This window comes from Lepidochelys olivacea (assembly GCF_965140295.1).
Source record: "Lepidochelys olivacea isolate rLepOli2 genome assembly, chromosome: 15".
NCBI lineage: Eukaryota > Metazoa > Chordata > Testudines > Cheloniidae > Lepidochelys > Lepidochelys olivacea.
The window spans coordinates 29914332-29932920 of NC_140425.1; the positions used below are offsets into that span (position 1 = coordinate 29914332).

Consider the following 18589-nt stretch of genomic DNA (forward strand, 5'->3'; position numbering starts at 1 on the left):
TAAACAATTAGTAATTTACCAGAAAAAAAAATTATATCATGCAGGCTTATTTCCAGAGTGTTTGCTTTTGTCTGGCTACCCTCAACTCACATCCGAAACTCAAGCTACCTGCCTGCTTCCCACTGGTCTTGTCCTCTCCACAAGGGACAAATCCAAGACAGCCTTTCCCAGAAAAAAATCTGAAACTGTTAGGGTTGCTAGGGTTTAATCCAGAGTGTTCATTTCTCCCTTATTAATGACTCCATCCCTGCAATTCCATCAAGGAGCATTTCTGCCTGAGAGGGAGCTATGCTAGCTCTCCAAGGTTAGTGTCCTATAATCTGACCATGTGTTTCCAAAAGCGAAGGGTGGAGCCACAGAATGAACCCTCATTCTCAAGCCCTGCTGGCCCAGGAGTGGAATACCAAGAGAGAGCCTTGCACTCCATTCCCCTGCCTGGCTGTACCAGACCCAAGATTGCCATGCTATCTATGTAGCATTTCTGAAGCTTTTATTTCAGCTTAATAGTCCCATTGTTCAATCACATTCCATCTCCATTACACGTTGCCTTTATACCTTAAGCTCTTTGGAAGTCGAGGAAGTTCCCTGCCCTAGTTCCCTGCCCCAAGTGCTTAGTACGCTGTTTGAGTTATAATAATAATCATGTGCCAAGTTCTGCTCTCATTTACTCATCCCCAGGAACTCTAGATTCACATGGATACAAGTGAGAGTGGAAATTGGGCCCACATTTGCAATTAGTTTAATCTTTTAGACAGCTTATAAATTAACCTCATTTAAAAAAAAAAGCAAGTGGTCTTTCATTTTTAGTCTAGAAATACCTGGCCAATTTACATGTTTGAAATCTTTACCCTTTGCTAGATAGCATGTTTTCAGATAGAAAGTAATGAGAAGAATTTCTAGACAGCCCCTACCTTCTTGTTTCTTTGTAGGAGACTTCTCTGGGTCCTTCTCATCAGGTTTGCCCTTCTCTGGAGATTTTGGCTTTACAGTAGGTTTCTTCTCACTTAAAGCTGTTCTGCTATGGGACAGAAACATTTTTTTGGTGAGAATATACATTTCCTTAAATGACTGAGTGTGGTATGAAATATTATATATATATTTCATAAAATATGAAATATTGTTTAACGTAAGAGAGGATTTATGCCCTCAAAGCCACGAGTTATTTTAGGTCTCTTCTTGATTTTTTTAATTTTTTTTTTAAAATCATCTTCTGCACACCAGTGTTCTGACATACTGAAAAGAAAAAACTAGTTCCATGCAGAGAGGCCAGCTGTTTTATGACTGCAGAAAAGTTCAAGGCACTAACCTGACACTATTGAGCACAGATTTTTCCTTTGCAGGTGGTTTAGTAACCGGACGTTTGGAGCTCACAACTTTCACTGGATGTTGCTCTTTGCCTGCCTTGTTGTACTTGCTCTTGTCAAACTTAGGCTTGGGCACACCGTATTTCCTTAAAATCTTCCAAAAGAGAAATGAATGATTACCCAATATTTCCAAATTACACAAGGAGAGTAATTAAAGAGGTGTTTTACACAGGGCTACCTGAGTGAGTTGGTCCTCCAGCACCTTCTTTGGTGGGCGGACATTTGTGAAGAAAACATGGAGAAGGTTTCCAGGAGTCTGCGAATTTATTTGCTCTTTGCTCAGATAAATATCAGCAACTTTAATGGGTTTTGCTGGAGTTAGGCTCAGCATTTGTTCAGAGTGAACACAGCTCTTAAATATGTCTGTGAGGACTTCTCGAGCACCTGGGACCAATTTCTCACCTAATACAAAAAATTGCAATACAGTACAAATCCAACATGAAAAGAGAGTTTAGAATTAAGACACTGGGAAGATATGGTTCTATTCATTCACTATATTATTTAAAAAAAACTTGTGCTCTAAAATACTAGACAGCAAATAGTTTAGAAAACAGTATACACAGCAGTCACAACATTTTTAAAGTTCAATTTATGGTACTACAGACAGTGCCTTCCATTTATTTTGATCCACTACGTTGATGTCACTCAAAATTATAACAACAATTGATTTAGTTATCCAGCTGATTCCTGGGTGCACATCACAATTTGCATAGGTACACAAGAGTGTTTATGTCAATAATTGAATTAATTGTTCTCTGAGGCTATTCCCTCCCCGCCCCAATTAATCTTTTCTCCCCCTCATTTAGAATTTAGGGCCCATCCAACTGATATACTTTTCTATAGCTTTATGATTTGATTCAAGAGGTTTTGATCACATTGTTAGAGTAAAATTAACCACTGATTAATGTAAGTCGAAGACTATGAGTAAAATTCTGCTCAGTTACTCTGGATTCGTTCCAGCATAACTCCGTTCAAGTCAAGGAATAGTTTGATCTAATAATATTTGTAAATGGGTTAAAATCACAATTTTTTCCCCCTGTCGACTATTAAATAAATTAGTAAATAAAAAATTATTCATGACTATCTGACCAGCTTTAGAGATTGTTGAATACTCTAATTGTCACAAATCTCCTCCCCCCAATCTATTGGCAAGTAATTTATATGAGAACAATTTTTTCCATTGTCAGTCTGTCAATGAATTACTCTGGATTTACACCAGCGTGAGAAGAATGTGACCACTGCATAAAACCTGGAAAAAAGGTATTTGCCAATATGAAAGATACACACCTTTTATCGATTTATCATTAAAATAGTCTTCTAGGACTGGGCTCCCTTGCGTATCAAATAAACTCTGATTTACAGTAGATACAGTTAAAATCTCCTCAGTTGACATTTCCATTAGTTCATCTTCACCATCCAGACTTGACAAACCAATCAGATCACTACTGTTAAATAAACTGGCTCGGATTTTCTCTATTTTAGCTCGTGACCTTATCTGCGTAAATAACGAAAGTAGTTACAAGGAATTCTGATGGGGAACATATTATCTGTCATTCATATTGGTTAAGTCTTGCATTCTCTTTTCTTGCAGAGGTTTAACATTATACATGTGCTACATTAATTCTCTGATACCAGAATTCAGATTTACTGGCAATACATCCACCCTAGGAAGTGGGGTCTTTGAAACCACCACACCCTGGGTTAATTACACAGGCCTCTGAGAAATGACTATTCCATTTCTTAAGTTTGGAGGTAACTCTTGAGATAAGAAGCCTTGAGATATGAAAATATTAGTTCTAGATCAACTTGAAGGTTTCAGGGTCACCTGCAGTTCTCCTCAACTGTGCGGTATTTAGAAAATATCTACATAAAATTGGCCCTTGGAAGCAGAGCTATTGTTCCACCTCCCTAACTTTCTTGGAAGCTGTGAATATCAGTAATGCATCATTACCGGAATAGCTACAGACCAGGTGTACGGTTCAGCATGATTATGTTACCATTTTCCTTTACAGGATCTATTGCTTATTTCAATGTGAATATCTTTGGCTCAGTAAAAAATTAAGACAGCTGAATATATTCCTTTGGAGTAAACTATATTTTCTTCTATAAGATGAGCTGAAACACAAGCCTAATTCTGAAGCTGCAACAAACTTGAGGCAGATGTTACTGAAAGCCTCTGGAAGCCCAGGGGAGATTTTTCAAATGAGGGATTTAGGAGCACTAGACCTTCAATAGCATTTGCAGTCCTTTGGAAAGGAGAATTTTAAACAAGCAGACGTTAGCCCAAGTATGCTACTCTTTTGGCAACAAAGTTCAAAATCATTCAATGTCAAACCATAATATTGAGGGAATCAAGTACATTCTTAAAGTCTACTGAAGTAATAAACTGTAAAAACCCACAGTGACTTTACACTGTTGCATTCAGAAAGGATGTTGATTTTAAAGGTTCTGATAAAGGCAAAAGAAAGTGTTTAGAGTCACTGCACTGTGATCCCGGGGCAAATCTGAAGATAATGTAGTACAAGAAAGCATATCCATCAAATTCTAACTGGAATGCATTTGATGCTGTGTCCTAGTTAGACAGCATAATTTGTGCTGAACTATTGCTTGTTTATAGTACCTGCCACTCTCCATCCAATATACAAAAGTGAATTATTCATGTTGTAGTATTACCCCCACACCAGTCTATATGGAAAGGAAACACCCTCTTTGGCCCTGTGAGTCACCCCCACAATATGGTGTAGAGAGAAGTGAAAAACAAGATTTGTTTTGTTTTTGAGTTTGGGGGAAGACAGTTACTAGAATCGACATCATTCATTTAGGACAAAATCTGGCCTGACTGCTCCAAGAAAGGGGAGCTACAAATGAATCCCTGACTGCCTGAAAGCTGTTACCTCCACTACTGCAAAACCCTTGATTGGCCGTGACATCAGTGGCTGGTTGTCCAGTGACGTGACAGTGTACATTGATCCAACATCAGATACAGACGCTGTTTCTACATTGTCAAGTTGTTCCCCAAGACTGCCAAGGCTGCCAAGGCTTCCAGTGCTGCAAAGTGAAAGATCTAAGCTCTCCTGGCTGGAAACAACATGTGGCTCTAGCAGTCCTGGTGGAATGGCCAACTCCAGTCCAGCTTGAAACTGGTCTACAGAAATATCGCTAATTGTCCGAGAGATACCCTGCGAGCTGCAGAGGGAGGCCTGGCTTGTAGAGGCTGAGGCACTAACACTCATGGCAGGTGTGACGCTGCTAGAACTGCTGATATCGAGACTGTCTGCACTACTAGACACAGTTGGTTTTTCCAATTCAGTCCTACATTCTCCTCCTCCTGCTTTGTCCTTGATTTTTTTGGGATCCTCTTCCTGCAAGGGGATGTAGATTTCATCTTTGAAGACTCCACCATGTGCATTACACGCCTTCCGGATTGCACTTCTGACAATACCCTCCTCTAAGTGAGTTGGTATTCCAGAAATCACAAGTAACCGACTGTGAGCTGTTGCACCCACTAGTGCCTGGCAAGCATCAGCTACAGCATCATTTGTCACACCTAGCCCTTGTGGATCCTTTTTAGTTAGGTGTCTGAGAATTATAAGTAAGGTCAGCGCTCTATGAAACCATAACATATCCTCAGGTTTGCTTCCTCCTATATTCAGAATTGCAGCGTCAGTTTCAGCAGCTCGGGATGAAGACCGTTTACCTGAAGACGATGTCTTTTCCCGCTTCATTTTGACTTTTTTCCTCTTTGACAGGAGGCTTGGGCTCTGGGGCGTCTGTCCTGGAGAAGATGAAGAGGAGGAAGAGGAATCACTTAGATTTGGGGCATTTGTTGAGGACATCACACTAGCTGTTACACTCATGTTGATTGGCAGAGTCACTTCTGCTACAGCTAGACAGCCTTCCATCAGAGCATGGAAGTAGGTTGAAAATCTTCCCTGGTCAGCCACTCCCACACCAGAGCCACCACATGCATTTCCAGACACCCAGTTTTGAGTTTCTTCATCGTATAGTTTGTGCAGTTCAGACTGAAGAGCCATAAGCATGGCTAGACAGGGATTTAGCTGAAGTGCAATGGAAGAAGACAACCCTGCTGGGTTCTTTTTCTGTTCCAGATTGTGAATTTTGCGAAGCAACTCTCCCAAGAGATGAAATATCAGTTCCTTCACACAAGCTGCCATGTCTGTCGTCCAGAGAAAGTTCCCTATGTATGGAAGACAGAAAGACATGGGAATTAGATTTATTCCAATGTGACTGGCTTTATTACATGAATTATGACAACATTCAACGGGCGTAAAATCAAACAAGGCCACTTACAAACCCATAGTGATATTCTTCCCACAGAGACATCTTCATGCAACCAACAAATACATAATACTAGAAGGTCCTATGGCAAAACAAACCTACATTTTGCATCACTCAAGTTCAGCAGGCTTTAAATGCATCACCTTGACTAAAATTAAAAAAATGCAAGAATACAATCTGATCAATGGGCCTGTGTTTACTGCATTCAGTTTATCTTGTGATGGATGTCTTTACATTTCCAGTTTTTGTTTTACTCCAAATTTTTCAATTCACAACGCATAATTGCATCACAAGAAGCTGTCAGGAGAAGCTGGAGGTACTAGCAGCTGGGTAGGGATAACTGAAGCTTTGTGGCATTTGGGAAAGTGTCGGAGACCATTTGTGATTATGGGCAAGGCAACAATTTTGGCCTGGAGGTCATGGTAACTGTTCACAGTAATTGTGAATTTTAATGACGTGTGTGAAACCTGCAGTGATGGCTCCTGTGAGCCTGGCTCCCTGCTATGGGCATTGTGACAGGGCCGATGAGGTCACAATGCCACTCTGGTTTGCTGCGTACACCCGGTCATAGATGGAGATGGGGGACGGGGATGTGCCAAACCTGAGTGGCGCTGTGACGTAGTGTACCAGGTCACCATGCCTAGAGCGGGAAGCGGGGCCCAACCCAACAGGACAGGAGCCACTGCAGGAGGAGGGAGCGGTGGACTCTCGCGCTCCGACACCCCCACGTCTCTGTGATTTTTTCATGACTCTGGGGTTTTTTTCCCTTGCACCTCTGCAGTGAAATTGACTAAAAATTTGAATGGCAAAATCATAGACTTAATTTTGGGATAAGCCCACGACCTGGATATTTCTCTTAAAATGATCAGCAGAGAAGCAGTTAGTGTTTATACTTAGATTTTCCCGTCTTTAAGGTTTCATAGTTAATACAATGAGATAAATATGAGTGGTGTAAACGGCCACGTTCATGATTTTAAGCCACCTGGAGACTTCGGAGGACAGCACTCTAGCAGTTTACACTCTATTCAGATTTACAAAATCATTTTCACAACCATGAGTGTTAGATTTTTTTAAAATGAAAGCTCAGAACGTAGGCTTCTCTGGCAAAGCACTGGCCGCAGTACTGGAGAATACAAAGGCTCCTGGTTACTAAGTAACCTCATTATCAACACATCCTTGCATTGATGAGATAAGGGGTAAAATTTTCAAAAGCTCTTAAGTGACTCCTAAGTGTCATTTTCAAAAGTGATTCAGGCACTTAGGTGCTCTTGAAAATTTTACCCAATGTACTTAAATAGATATCAGCTGGAAAGTCTTCATGTGATTTTTCTAGTACTGAGTTTATTTTAGAATTTGGCATTATTAAACCATGCGAATGCATACTGTTTTGGAGTTTAGTAATTATGATGGAATTTATGGTTTTAAAGGAAGTTTAAATACTGTAATTTTTCTTTCTGAACATTCCAGTTGATCAGCTGTTTCATTGGTCAGTAAATACTCAAAAAATACTGTACTCTCACCTAAGAGTTCCACCATTTGTAGGAGAACTGAAGCAGGGATAGTATCCAATTCATCTTCTGATTTTACATCACCATCCTCTAATTTCCACGTTAACAGCTGTTCCGTAAATGCCATAGCCAGAGGGAATTCGAGCGGAAGAGAGTGCAAAACTAAGACAGCACCAGGAGGGGGGGATACTCCTTAAACAAGACGACAGAGAGGAATTCCCATTACAATTCTATAAACTAGAAGGCAACAACTGTGTCAAGAAAAAGCAAAGTCTTATTAGGCCAGGTTCAAACATTGTTTTAAATTTTTCTAAGCTTAAGAGTTTGTTAAGTGAGGTAGTTGATTAAATCGACTAATCCTCTCATTAAACAGAAATGAAAAGACAGAAAAGGAAAATATTAAGTTCATGATGTAGCCAGATGTAGAGTTCTGGATTTGTATTTGTATTCATTAAAATGTGTAGATCTTTCATATTCATTGTACTACAGACAATGGTTTCCTGAATATTGACAGGACACTAGGGCTAGTGCAAAATGGAATACAGGAATTATAGTGACCGTAAGTGGTGAGACTTTGAAGAATTTATTGAAAAAAATAAACCTTGCTTTTTTGCCTTTTCTACCCACCTCCCCCCAAATTATAAACCAATCAAGCTATTTCTCCTACAGGCTGGCGGGAAGAAAGAATGTTATTTCTACTGAAATATTTCCAAGGGGCCCTGATCCTACAGTGATGACGGCCAGCCATATAACTATCTACATAGCTAAAACTAGGTTAGAATGTGGCATCTCAAATAAAGCACCGACCTGGGGCAATGGATCAGGACTGAACTTAGCAGAGTGCAGCCTGCTCAGTCACCCACCCCAATCCCTGCAGCAAGCAGGGAAGACCCCCTGGAAAAGCATCGGCTGGCTTCTGAGAACTGATGAGACTGCAGTGTGAGGTGCTGTCAGTTTAGAACTGCCCGGACAGTATCAAACCTTGCCTGTTTAGTTAGTGACAGTATACTCCTCTTGCCTGGTATTTTCTGGTACCTTGTACAGAACACATGAACAGAACGTAAGTTTGGTGCTGCCTCAGGAAACTCTGATAAATAAGGTGATTTAGCCTGTCCTCAGTTTGCAAATACTAAAAACATTTACCTAATTTGATGTGGACCTTGTCAGTGGAGATAATCACTGAAGGATACTGATTGGTTGTTGGGGGTGGTGTCAAGCCTGTGTTGGTTGGAGAGGCATCCCGAGGGTAACATACTGCCTCAGTTAGGTTTAACTGACCGTTCCTCTTTATTTTATGACCAAGACCATAGACAAACACGCGAGCCCATGGAGCCTTATACAGGGAGGAACTAGAAAATAACCAGAAAACAATTAAATTAATTTAATTAATTAAAATTAATAAAACCCCAAACGTAAAAAGGACACAATCAAGGGGTATGTCGTATCCTTCTGCACTATCATCCCCCACCTCTCCAAGATAAATCCTTGAAAAGGTTTGTGTCGAAAAATTAACACAGGCATTACACAGACTTCCCAAAGAGGTCTTAGAGAGAGGCAGATCACAATCCAGGCCCAGCAGCCTAAACAGGGTCTCTTTATAACTGGTTGCTCTCCCACTTCCTTAATAACTTACTCTTTGCGGAATCCAGACTGACTTTCCTTACAGGACACAACTACAAAAGCAGCCCCAGGAAAATTAACATCCATATTGACTTTGGACTCTGAAATAGGGAAGTCTTCAGCGGGGAATTGTTCTGGTGCGGTCTGTAAAATGACATTTAACAATGAAAGCCTCGGAGAAGCAAAGCAATAAGCCAAAACCCCTTCCTTGCCCCTTATTTTACAGCTAAAAATAGTACTGCAAAGTAGTTACATAACTTGAGACCATTCATTTCAGTACTACACAGGCTATCCCCCTGCATGTGTGCACAAAGTGTACGGTATGACCAGATAGCATTGCAGTGTGTTCACAGAATTTTGAATTTAAGGACAGTAATAAGTATTGTAAAAGTATTCTAGCAAGAAAGGCAATCTCTCTAGAGGAAAAAGATTAATACATATTTTAATAAATTCACATTTTCTTCACAGTACTATAAACATTCAGAAAGCATCAAAAAATATTGTTTACCTGAAAGAAGGAACAGATTTGTTTAGTTAGTTCTAACAGACTCTCCTCTCCTTGATGTAGTGTCCGAGTGATGGCTACAGTCAGCCACTCCCTGATTTGTTGTGAATTGCCCTGGTAGAAAAGATCTGTGGCAGAACAGCTCTGGGAATGGATACAATGCTGTAGGGACTGGGCCAAAAGAATAGAACTTGAACTGATTGTTCCATCTGTAAAGAACAAATGCAATACACTGCATATTGGAAGATCCTCTGAACTTATAAGCAGTCAAAGAAACACTCAAGAGCATGTTTTAAAAAGCTCACAGATCACAAGCCTTTATATCTGCATTTCTGCTCAAGTGCAAGTCCTCCTAAGGTTTAGCAGTATAAGGAATTCTTCCAGGGCCAAACCTGTGCCCCTGACATTGCTGACACAGAACTGAATGGAGGGTCGAAGGCCTGGTCTCATTCTGTCCTAGCATTACTCCAATCTTTACATGGACTCCCCCAGGAACAAAAGCAGTGCAAGGGCTCTGGGGCCACCCAACTCTGCCCCACCCTGGAGGCAGTCAGATATCTCCCTAACCCAGCATCACATACGTAGACATTGCTTCCTCCAGTGCCCATGTGGGTGGGGGAGTATCCCCATCCATGTGATGGCCTGGGAGACAGAAGGGGTCGAGTAGCTCCAGCTTGAGAGGTTTTTTGAGGCTGTACAATGAGTCCATGGTGCTTGGGGTTTTTCCCCGCTCATTCCATGAGATGAAGCGGGGAGAAGTGGTGTCCCTGTCCTCAAGCTTCTCCCACTCACAAGCAAGCTATTTTTAGGAGGCTCCCTATCACTGCCTCCCTTTCAGATTGCTGCTGTCTCCAGGAGCTGCGGAGGGCCAATTTGCAGTGCATGGCGGCACTAGACAAAGCAATTCCTATAGAGCCTGTTTGCAGAAATCCCACTCAGAGGGGTGCAATTACACATATTAACATGATTCAAATTACTCGCAGGTTAGCTAAACAAGGGCAGAAATGGAAAAAAAATATTGCTAAGAAGGCAGGAGAAGCAAGGAAGTATGGAGGGACGGTGTGTGCTTAATTACAAGTATTTAAATTGTAGTCTAGAAAAGGATCCCAAAGCCATGCAATTCCTCAAAATACTCTGTACTCTGTAGAGGAGTCACACATGATGCAGCCTCTGTGAGAGCGAATCCAGTCTCAGAATGATTTGGGGGAGGGAAGATCTTCAAGCGCTTTAGATTAACTTTGGGTATTAACAACCTATTTTTAGCTACTTTTTAGTTCCTCTTAAGTGCCCTGCCATGTTGCGTGCATCTCTTAGTATGCATAATGGCATTTGACAGGTTGATTTCCACCATTAACACACATTTGATTTAACCCAAGATCTTTTCCCAGAATTCGGCCATGTGCATTCTCTTAGACTCACGAGGAATTAGTTATCAGATTCATGACTCTGTTAGGAAAAGGATGAAATGTTCTGCAAAACTGGAGATGAGCTGAATTTTGAAAATGAAGTGACCCAACTGGCAGCTATATACCTATACTGAATTCAAACTGTACAACGTTTTCAGTTTCTCACAAAGAATCCCACAAACTAAAAGAAGAATAGCAACATATTAAATGGAATCTGTTTGGCGGAGGAATAAGGAGGGAGAAGTCTTTCCTACAGCTTACTTTTCATGAGATCATTAATAAACATTTGCAATGAACACACCTCAGTTTAGCCTAGAATTTACTTGACTGCTTTTACACAGTGGTTAGCCCTTTCTCTAGCTACTCATGGATCTAGTAAGAGACTGCTTATTTCATATGTTCATGCAAGTCTGAAAAACTTAATTTAAAAACAATAGCTCTTAATGGCTTCATGAAACAAACTGAAAATGGTCAGTTTCACGAAACTCCTAAACTTAATCAGTCTTTCACACAGATCTCTGTAAGCGCACACTGACATGGGCATTGCTATACTAGCGTATCAAAAGCAACAGAGCTGCTGCATTTTTCAAGTATTATTTTACCAGGAAGGGGTGGTGCAAGAAGTTGGTTGGACAGCAGCTGCAGGTGCTCCAGGGTGATGTCACGGATAGCCGGAATATGAAATAGACGAGTAAACATATGTGGAGATTTGGGGGCAAAAATATTGAGGAGAGCCATGCGGCAGTACAATCGCGCAAGTGAGGCTTCACATCGCAAAAGTTCTCTACAAAAAAGCGAGATACAGATTCATTAAAATAGGAACTATACCTAGCACCTTGATTTTTGGACCCACAACAGGCGTATGAACTTAAAAACAGCAATAATTTATTAAATAGACCCAGATCTTCCTTATTCACTTTGGAAAGCAAATCAATAGTGACTGAATAGGTAGGTTCTATATGAGAAACTCTAAACTTCTCACTACTGCTTATCCAATCTTTGGGCACCAGCAGGCCACAAGTTTAAAACCCCTATGGAGCTCTTCATAGTCACGGGGCCCCACATGTATGGATCTGATGACAGGAACAGAGCTCTCTTTACTCGTAACTTTACTCGAGACAAGGGCAGTGAACAAACACGCTTCTCATCTCTAAAAAGAGATGAAGTGATCAATGCCTCAGTTTTAATTAACGATCTGATGGCCCTTTTTGGCAAGGTAAAGGTATAAATTCTTCCTACCCAAAATTCCCTTTACTTTCAGTTGGGACCTCAGATACGGTAGGTCTCTTCCACTAGTGGTCTTTGCTTTTACAACTTGGTCTTCCAAGTTATGAGCTCAATCCTGTGAAGTGCTCTGAGGTCCCACTGAAGTCAGCAGGAATTTGAAGTGTTCAGAATCACACAGGATTGAGCGCATAGATGATAAACAGAAATTACCACCATCACAAAAAGTGACTGTACTTGACAAGATATTTGTATCCTTGCTAGAGCTAAATATTTATGAATAATTTAGAGATCATTCTTGTTTTAACAAAACCCTAATAAGATCATCATAACTCCTTTTATAAAAAGATGATCTAGCCAATACTATGTGGAGATCAAATGACCTCTTTTTAGGTTTAAACCTAGTGAGTGTACTAAGAAGGTGTTCAGCAGTTTTCTTGAAATCTACTATTTAAAGCAAAGCTGCAATAAGTAATAGATTTTACTGTATGAAACACTGTACGTTCATCCAAATAATATGCATGGAAATATTGATATAAGAGCTCTAAATACACTACATTAATTTCTTATTTACCTGTGAATTTGGATGTTTGTATTATCCAGAGTAACCAATCCATTTGTTGCAGTCCTCCTATAGCCAGCAGGTGGCCTTTCTAACATGTCAATAGGATACCAGTATCTTACCAACACGCCTTCACTTCTGAGATAAGTCTCTACTTGCACCAATTCATTTACCTGAAATGTCAAAAACAATGCCATCAATACATTGGACACATCTTTACTCAAAGAGCAGAAAACAGCATCTTACATGAACTAGCATGTTTCACCATGGAGATCAGAGAAAAATGCTATAACCCATTAAAAAACTTAAATATAGCTTTACTCACCGAATCAACGTCCAGAACAACACCATGGAGACCAAATGTCTTCAGCATCCCACGAATAGCAAATTTAGGTAAAGCCGTTCCCACAGCATTGCTGGCCACATTGTTACTGTCTGGGGAGCGAGTCACCACTGTGAGGCCTGGAGATAAAGGAAAAACATGTCTTCAAAACATCCTTTAACATGAGAAGGTCCCGAATAAACTAACAGTATATACAAACTGACTCCTGCCACCCAGAATCTGATAGACTAGTCTTTGGCTCAGAGTGCACGAAGACTGTTTGCATTAACAATGCACAAGCTGTAGCCTTTTTTGGTGGGTTGTTTTACACGTTCACTTCGTGCACAGCACGTGCATTGACAAGTGATTCACTTTTTAGAAAAGTTATTAAAAAAAAGCAAAACAAAAGCAGTGATTTAACCCCTCCAGTTCTATCCATTTATTAAACTAAAAACGTTGCAGCCTTAATTTAACCAAATAATGATTTTGTCCCATGTGCGCCAAGGTCAAAGGGTGTTTAGTCCTAACTTTTCTCCTACTGGCAAATAAAGATTGAAATAGACATACCTTTCCGAACTTTATCAATAGTGAATTTATTTGCTTCATCTTTGATATCCTCAATGGTAGGAAGATAGAGGTCTCTTGGGATACCACCATTTTCCTCATAAAGGAATTCTACTGTTTGTCGGGCTATATCGACCATTCCTGATAAACAGAATAGCATTTGGATTAGATGCTGGCCTTGGTCTTGTAACAAACCACACAACCTAACAAATATATCACAACATAGTCTCATTTACTCATTACAAGCCAGATTCTGCCCCCTCACTCATCTCTTTGGGTAAGAGGTAGCAAAATCTGGCCTTATGTCTAGCACTCAAAAAGACGAAATCAATATTATACCGATTTCTGGAGAATATTTATAGAGCTAATCTGTTTCAGGAAACAAGTTAGTTTACTACTGATGATAACTATTTCATAGTTAAATTAAATGTTTACCTGCAGACTACAAGCTATTCTGAAAAGACAGTGATAAAGACAACATTGTGGATAATCTACTGCCGCATTATATTAAATAGTGTTTCAAGCACTAAGTTTGTGCACTTTGGACAAAGAAAGTCATTTTCATTTAGTATTTACCTCTGTAGATTTGCTGTCCAAATAGAAATTTATGAGGAGTAGACATTTTCAAAGCAACATTCTAAGGGATATCTTAATTAGAGAGAGACTTAGAGAGAGAACTACCATAGGAAACAAAATAAGAATGGCATGGGTCCATTAGGATAAGTCTTAAAGATAACCTTCCTCAGTCATTTAAATACTTCTTATGCTCACTTAAAAGGGAAAGAAACATGCAAAAGTCCCAGTTCCTTTTGCAACCTGAGATCCTCAGAGCACCAGAAGGGGTACTAGCAGAGCTTTAGAATTCCTGCCCTCCAAGTTTTTGCACTATGTTCTAATGCCTGAATGGCTTCCATATCTGGAAATGTTGCACTTGGCGTATCAAGGGCCCTAGAGTAAACGAGTAGAGGAAAGGAAAACAGAAGTGGCAGAAGCTCTACTCTTGCCTCCCAGCTGAAGTGAGAAATAAACAGATTCTTCCAAAATACTAAGACTACTGCTCATCCTCATCAGGAGATTTTACTGATTATTGAAATTCTACCAACCAGGCTGATTTGAAGGGAGGCTTTCCTAACAATGAGCTAATATATCCTGCATTAGAACCCTTAACCTCCGCTACCCAGGGGTACATTAAACTAAGATTAATGAGCCAATGGATTATAATAATCATGAAACAAACTAAGAAAGAGCATTATAAAGGGAAAACCACAGCACAGAAGCTTGTTTTGATTTTATCAGAACAGAAATGTTTATCTACTTCATTTTTCATGACTTTTTTTTTTAAAGGAATGTTTTATTTTAATCTGCATGAAGAAGTGACTAGGAACCTCAGTGTCAAGTGACTAGGAACAAAGACATACTCAGTCACTCACACGCTAGCTGCTGTATAAACTTTGACCTACCAAGTGCAATTAACTTGGGAGTGGCAATGAAATAAAAAAAAAGGACTTTTAAAGCAAAGAGGAGAAAAACTTATTTACAAAGCACATTTGTCATTGAATATTCAGGCTGATTGGTCCCCGTACATAAGCTGTAGAAGGCGGCTGTTGACTCTCCCGCTGAGCAAGTAATTGTATGTGAGGATGAGCTGCCAAACTTGTACTGAAATGAAAAGTCTTTTTGCAGCATTCCCCTGTGTCCAAATCACTAGTTTATCAACATGGAAGAAGACACATCTTGGGAAAAAACCCTAACACTAGAGCTAAGGTTTCTAGCCATAAAAATAAAATGAGTTAGCATACGTCTGATAGAGGTTACAGCCATGCACTTTGCCAATAGCTCCTGAATAGCAAGTAAAATCAAGTATCAAAAGCAAATACACCACCAGGAGTTCACGAGAACTGTGTAGCATTTTTTGTCAAGATTTTATGTTCCTTAACCAAGTAATTTTGATTAAAAGAACTTCTACAGAAAAGTAAACGAAAAAAATCTCTGATCATACAAGATTATACAACTAAAAAAAATATGTCATAAAGTAGAGAAATTAAGGTACCAACAATAACATTAATTTTAGTGTTGAAAATGAGCCAAATTAAGTCCTGAAGTTCCCATCCTTGCCTGGCAATGGTTTCCTGCAGAACTAGGTTAACAGGTCAGCAGCCCATATCTTTATGTTGTAATGGTTAGATCTTTGCAATGAAAAATGTAGAACCTTTTTTCAAATGAAAGTAGTGACCCTGTTGAATACAGTAGAATCTAGCAAAAAATGCTAAACTCCCCTAAAATCATGTAATACTTTATTAATTATTATTATTGCTGCATTTGTGACCTTTTGTGCCCAGTGTTAAAGCTTAGTTCTGTTTTTTTTGTGGGGAGATTTCAGTGTGGTACTTACACAAACTCCCTCTTACTGGTTGTCCCATCAGCCCCTATTCCTTGCCCAACTATCTCATAAGGGGGTAGAAATGTCATTAAGCTCTGCTAAATGCTAAAAAGCTGCCAACCATTTCAATCATCTATAACCTTTCTTCTTTCTAAAAACGCTTCAGCACTTTTCACACTTCAGTCAGTATTGATATAGCTGTGTCTAAAAAGTGTGTTTTAAACTCCCAACGACTACATGTTTTTCTGTTCTCATAAGACTCATAGCTCATAACCTAAAAAACAGAAAAGAGTTTGCAGAAACTTTCCACAATCCTCTACCCCACACAAAATCTCACTTTTGAGCAGAAACCAAGCATGGAAAATAATGTTTCTGTAAGTTACAAGCACGGGAAAAACAGAAGACTAAAACTGTTCTGCAGCCTTGACTCTAGTAAGTGCAACAAGGGTCTGGCTAGACCAATCCAGCTCCCACAGTTTCATTCCTGCATCTGTTATATGCCACATACAATTGTGATCATAGAAATAAACATTTGATAGTCATACCTAGCTGTAAAGCCCCTTTAATCTGGTCCAGACCAGACTTCCTCTCAGCTTCATTGCGGAACCGTCTTCTAATTGTAGGGAAAACCTTAGTCTCCCAGGCTTTAACCAAGAGGGCATAGTGATCCTCCTGGGAAGAGAAGTCAAACAAAAAACAAATGGCATTTAGAACAAGAGATTTAATGGAAACTCTAGTTTCTCAAAGCAACAAAATCAGTTCATGACACATTTTTTTTTAAATACAAGACTTGTAGCTAGAGAGCAGCTCTGTAACATGTGAGGTGTCCCATCTTCCTTACCCGGGGGATGTCGTCATCATCATCATCATCGCTTTCATCGTCTGCAATAGCAGGTGGATGTGGATCTGGGCCTGATATGAACAAGTTCTCATAGCTGAGTTCCATTTTATAATGACAAGAAGTGTCACTGTCATATTCTGCAACCAACCAAATGGAAATAATGAACTCCCAATCATTACTAGACATGCTAAAATATTTCATGAAGTTCTTCAGATATGCTGCATTCTGTGGTCTCTCTCCAATCACTTGGTGGAAGTTTAATGCATTTTGACATAGTGTAGCACATTGAATAATTCAATCAAGTGAGGCATCTAACTACATTCAGAGCCCTAATAAAATAATTTTTCATTATGGTTACTTTAACTCAGAACAATTTGAATGCTTTATTCCGTATAATGTAAAACAAAGATAACTGATTTTTAGAATGCTTTGTTTAAAATGAAGTGAGCATTTATCTGCCACGGTCTATTGCGTTTCTTTAACGATTATTGTATTTTATCTGGGAAGCACCCTGAGAATTTCAGTTTGAGAACATTTAAGTGGATTTAGACGGTTTTGCTGAAATACACTGAGCATGCGATTTAAATGCGACTAATGATCACTTTACGTTGCTGAGCTGTGGCAACAGCAGCAATTCTACAAGGAGGTCCGTGGGTTCCAGGGTCAGAAGCTATGCTGGTACCAGCATCGTTATCGCTATCGGAAGCCATGGCAAAAGGCAATGCTTCAAAGTTGGCACTTATTTCTTCAGCTAGGTCAATGCACAGATCAGCAGCATTCCTGTGAGCTTGTCCCTCAGCATAGGCAAACTGGCGAGATCCAAAGTTAGCCCGGACTTTTGTATTCTGTAACAAAATTCAAATAAAGCATAAGAAGTTTTTGTTTTAAAGTACTATTTTAACCCTTTGCTGTGATCTTCCTATTCTAAACCTTGGCCACAGGATGAAATCCCCACTGGTTATTACCATATCCTCTAGTGATATGGATTTCCTTGCATTATTGACCATAAAGGTTAAAAAATAAGTCCGATAATACACAATTGAAAAATATAAAGCTGCTCAATACAGTCTTTGAGCTATAATTGTTCAGCCTGGTGCTTTCAAGAGACAGTCATTTGGACAAATGCAATTTGCAGCAAGGTCACTGTTAAGATTAAAGTGAATTAATAGTAAAGTAAGGCCTATTAGTATATAAAGATTAACTCAGTCTCCTCATCAGACCAGCTTTACTTTATTGTCTTGATGGGTGAGAATACAAGTTTTAAACCAAATGAATAAATAAAGGTGAAAATGATATTAAAAATAGGTCGTGGTTTCCACCCAGGAACATTGACTAGTGTTGGTGAAAGTCAAATACATCCCAAAGTAGGTGTTTTACTGTTAAACCTGCCTTTTTCTGAATGTGCACCACTGGCCACATTCCACCAGAGACATCCTCCAGATAAGGCCCAAGTCGCTGTCCACAATATGTGAAGTACACTCTTCCTTTAGCTGGCTGTCCTGGAGGGGGAGGAGTGCCTTCTGTTCTCTCCCAGCCAATTCCGGCTATATCACCTAGAGGAAAATAAAACACGACCAAAGAGAAACAAGGATTTTTCTGTTTTTCATCCATTACCTTGTTTATATTTAAGAGGTGTTAGGCTCTTTCAGCTAAGTAAATAAACTGAATTCTGACATACCAGGAGAAAGGGTCACATCTAGTCGAACACTCTTCCACTGTAGCAAGCTGGAGCCATTGTAATGCACAGCTCGTCCATTACTAAGAAAGTAAATGTGAAGAAGAAAGTTAAACATAAAAGAGCAGACCTCTAGGGTAAAAATATCATTGTAAATGACCATCAGTTAGCATTCAGGTGGTTGCTATATACTGCTAAAACGCAACTGGAACTATCCTCATTTTGATAAGGAATTACTATATTTCAAAACTTTAATTGCTCCATTTAAATTATCCGTTCGGCACTATTCAGGAACAAAAAGCAAGCCTGGTGCCAGTCC

General features: G+C 39.7%; 1 protein-coding gene across 1 annotated transcript in view; it reads right to left on the reverse strand.

Annotated features, from left to right (window-relative positions):
* HECTD4 (HECT domain E3 ubiquitin protein ligase 4) overlaps nucleotides 1–18589 on the reverse strand; it is a 121970-nt gene that overhangs the window by 12709 nt on the left and 90672 nt on the right. The window contains exons 48-65 of the mRNA XM_084649331.1: nucleotides 18274–18353; nucleotides 17985–18148; nucleotides 17203–17440; nucleotides 16596–16732; nucleotides 16300–16426; nucleotides 13378–13515; nucleotides 12814–12950; nucleotides 12501–12661; nucleotides 11305–11486; nucleotides 9300–9505; nucleotides 8805–8935; nucleotides 8315–8520; nucleotides 7184–7363; nucleotides 4259–5562; nucleotides 2652–2859; nucleotides 1543–1766; nucleotides 1307–1458; nucleotides 912–1018 (exon numbers count right to left, since the gene is read on the reverse strand). Coding sequence (XP_084505457.1) covers nucleotides 912–1018; nucleotides 1307–1458; nucleotides 1543–1766; nucleotides 2652–2859; nucleotides 4259–5562; nucleotides 7184–7363; nucleotides 8315–8520; nucleotides 8805–8935; nucleotides 9300–9505; nucleotides 11305–11486; nucleotides 12501–12661; nucleotides 12814–12950; nucleotides 13378–13515; nucleotides 16300–16426; nucleotides 16596–16732; nucleotides 17203–17440; nucleotides 17985–18148; nucleotides 18274–18353 — 4082 coding nt within the window. The remainder of the gene's footprint in view (nucleotides 1–911; nucleotides 1019–1306; nucleotides 1459–1542; nucleotides 1767–2651; nucleotides 2860–4258; nucleotides 5563–7183; nucleotides 7364–8314; nucleotides 8521–8804; nucleotides 8936–9299; nucleotides 9506–11304; nucleotides 11487–12500; nucleotides 12662–12813; nucleotides 12951–13377; nucleotides 13516–16299; nucleotides 16427–16595; nucleotides 16733–17202; nucleotides 17441–17984; nucleotides 18149–18273; nucleotides 18354–18589) is intronic.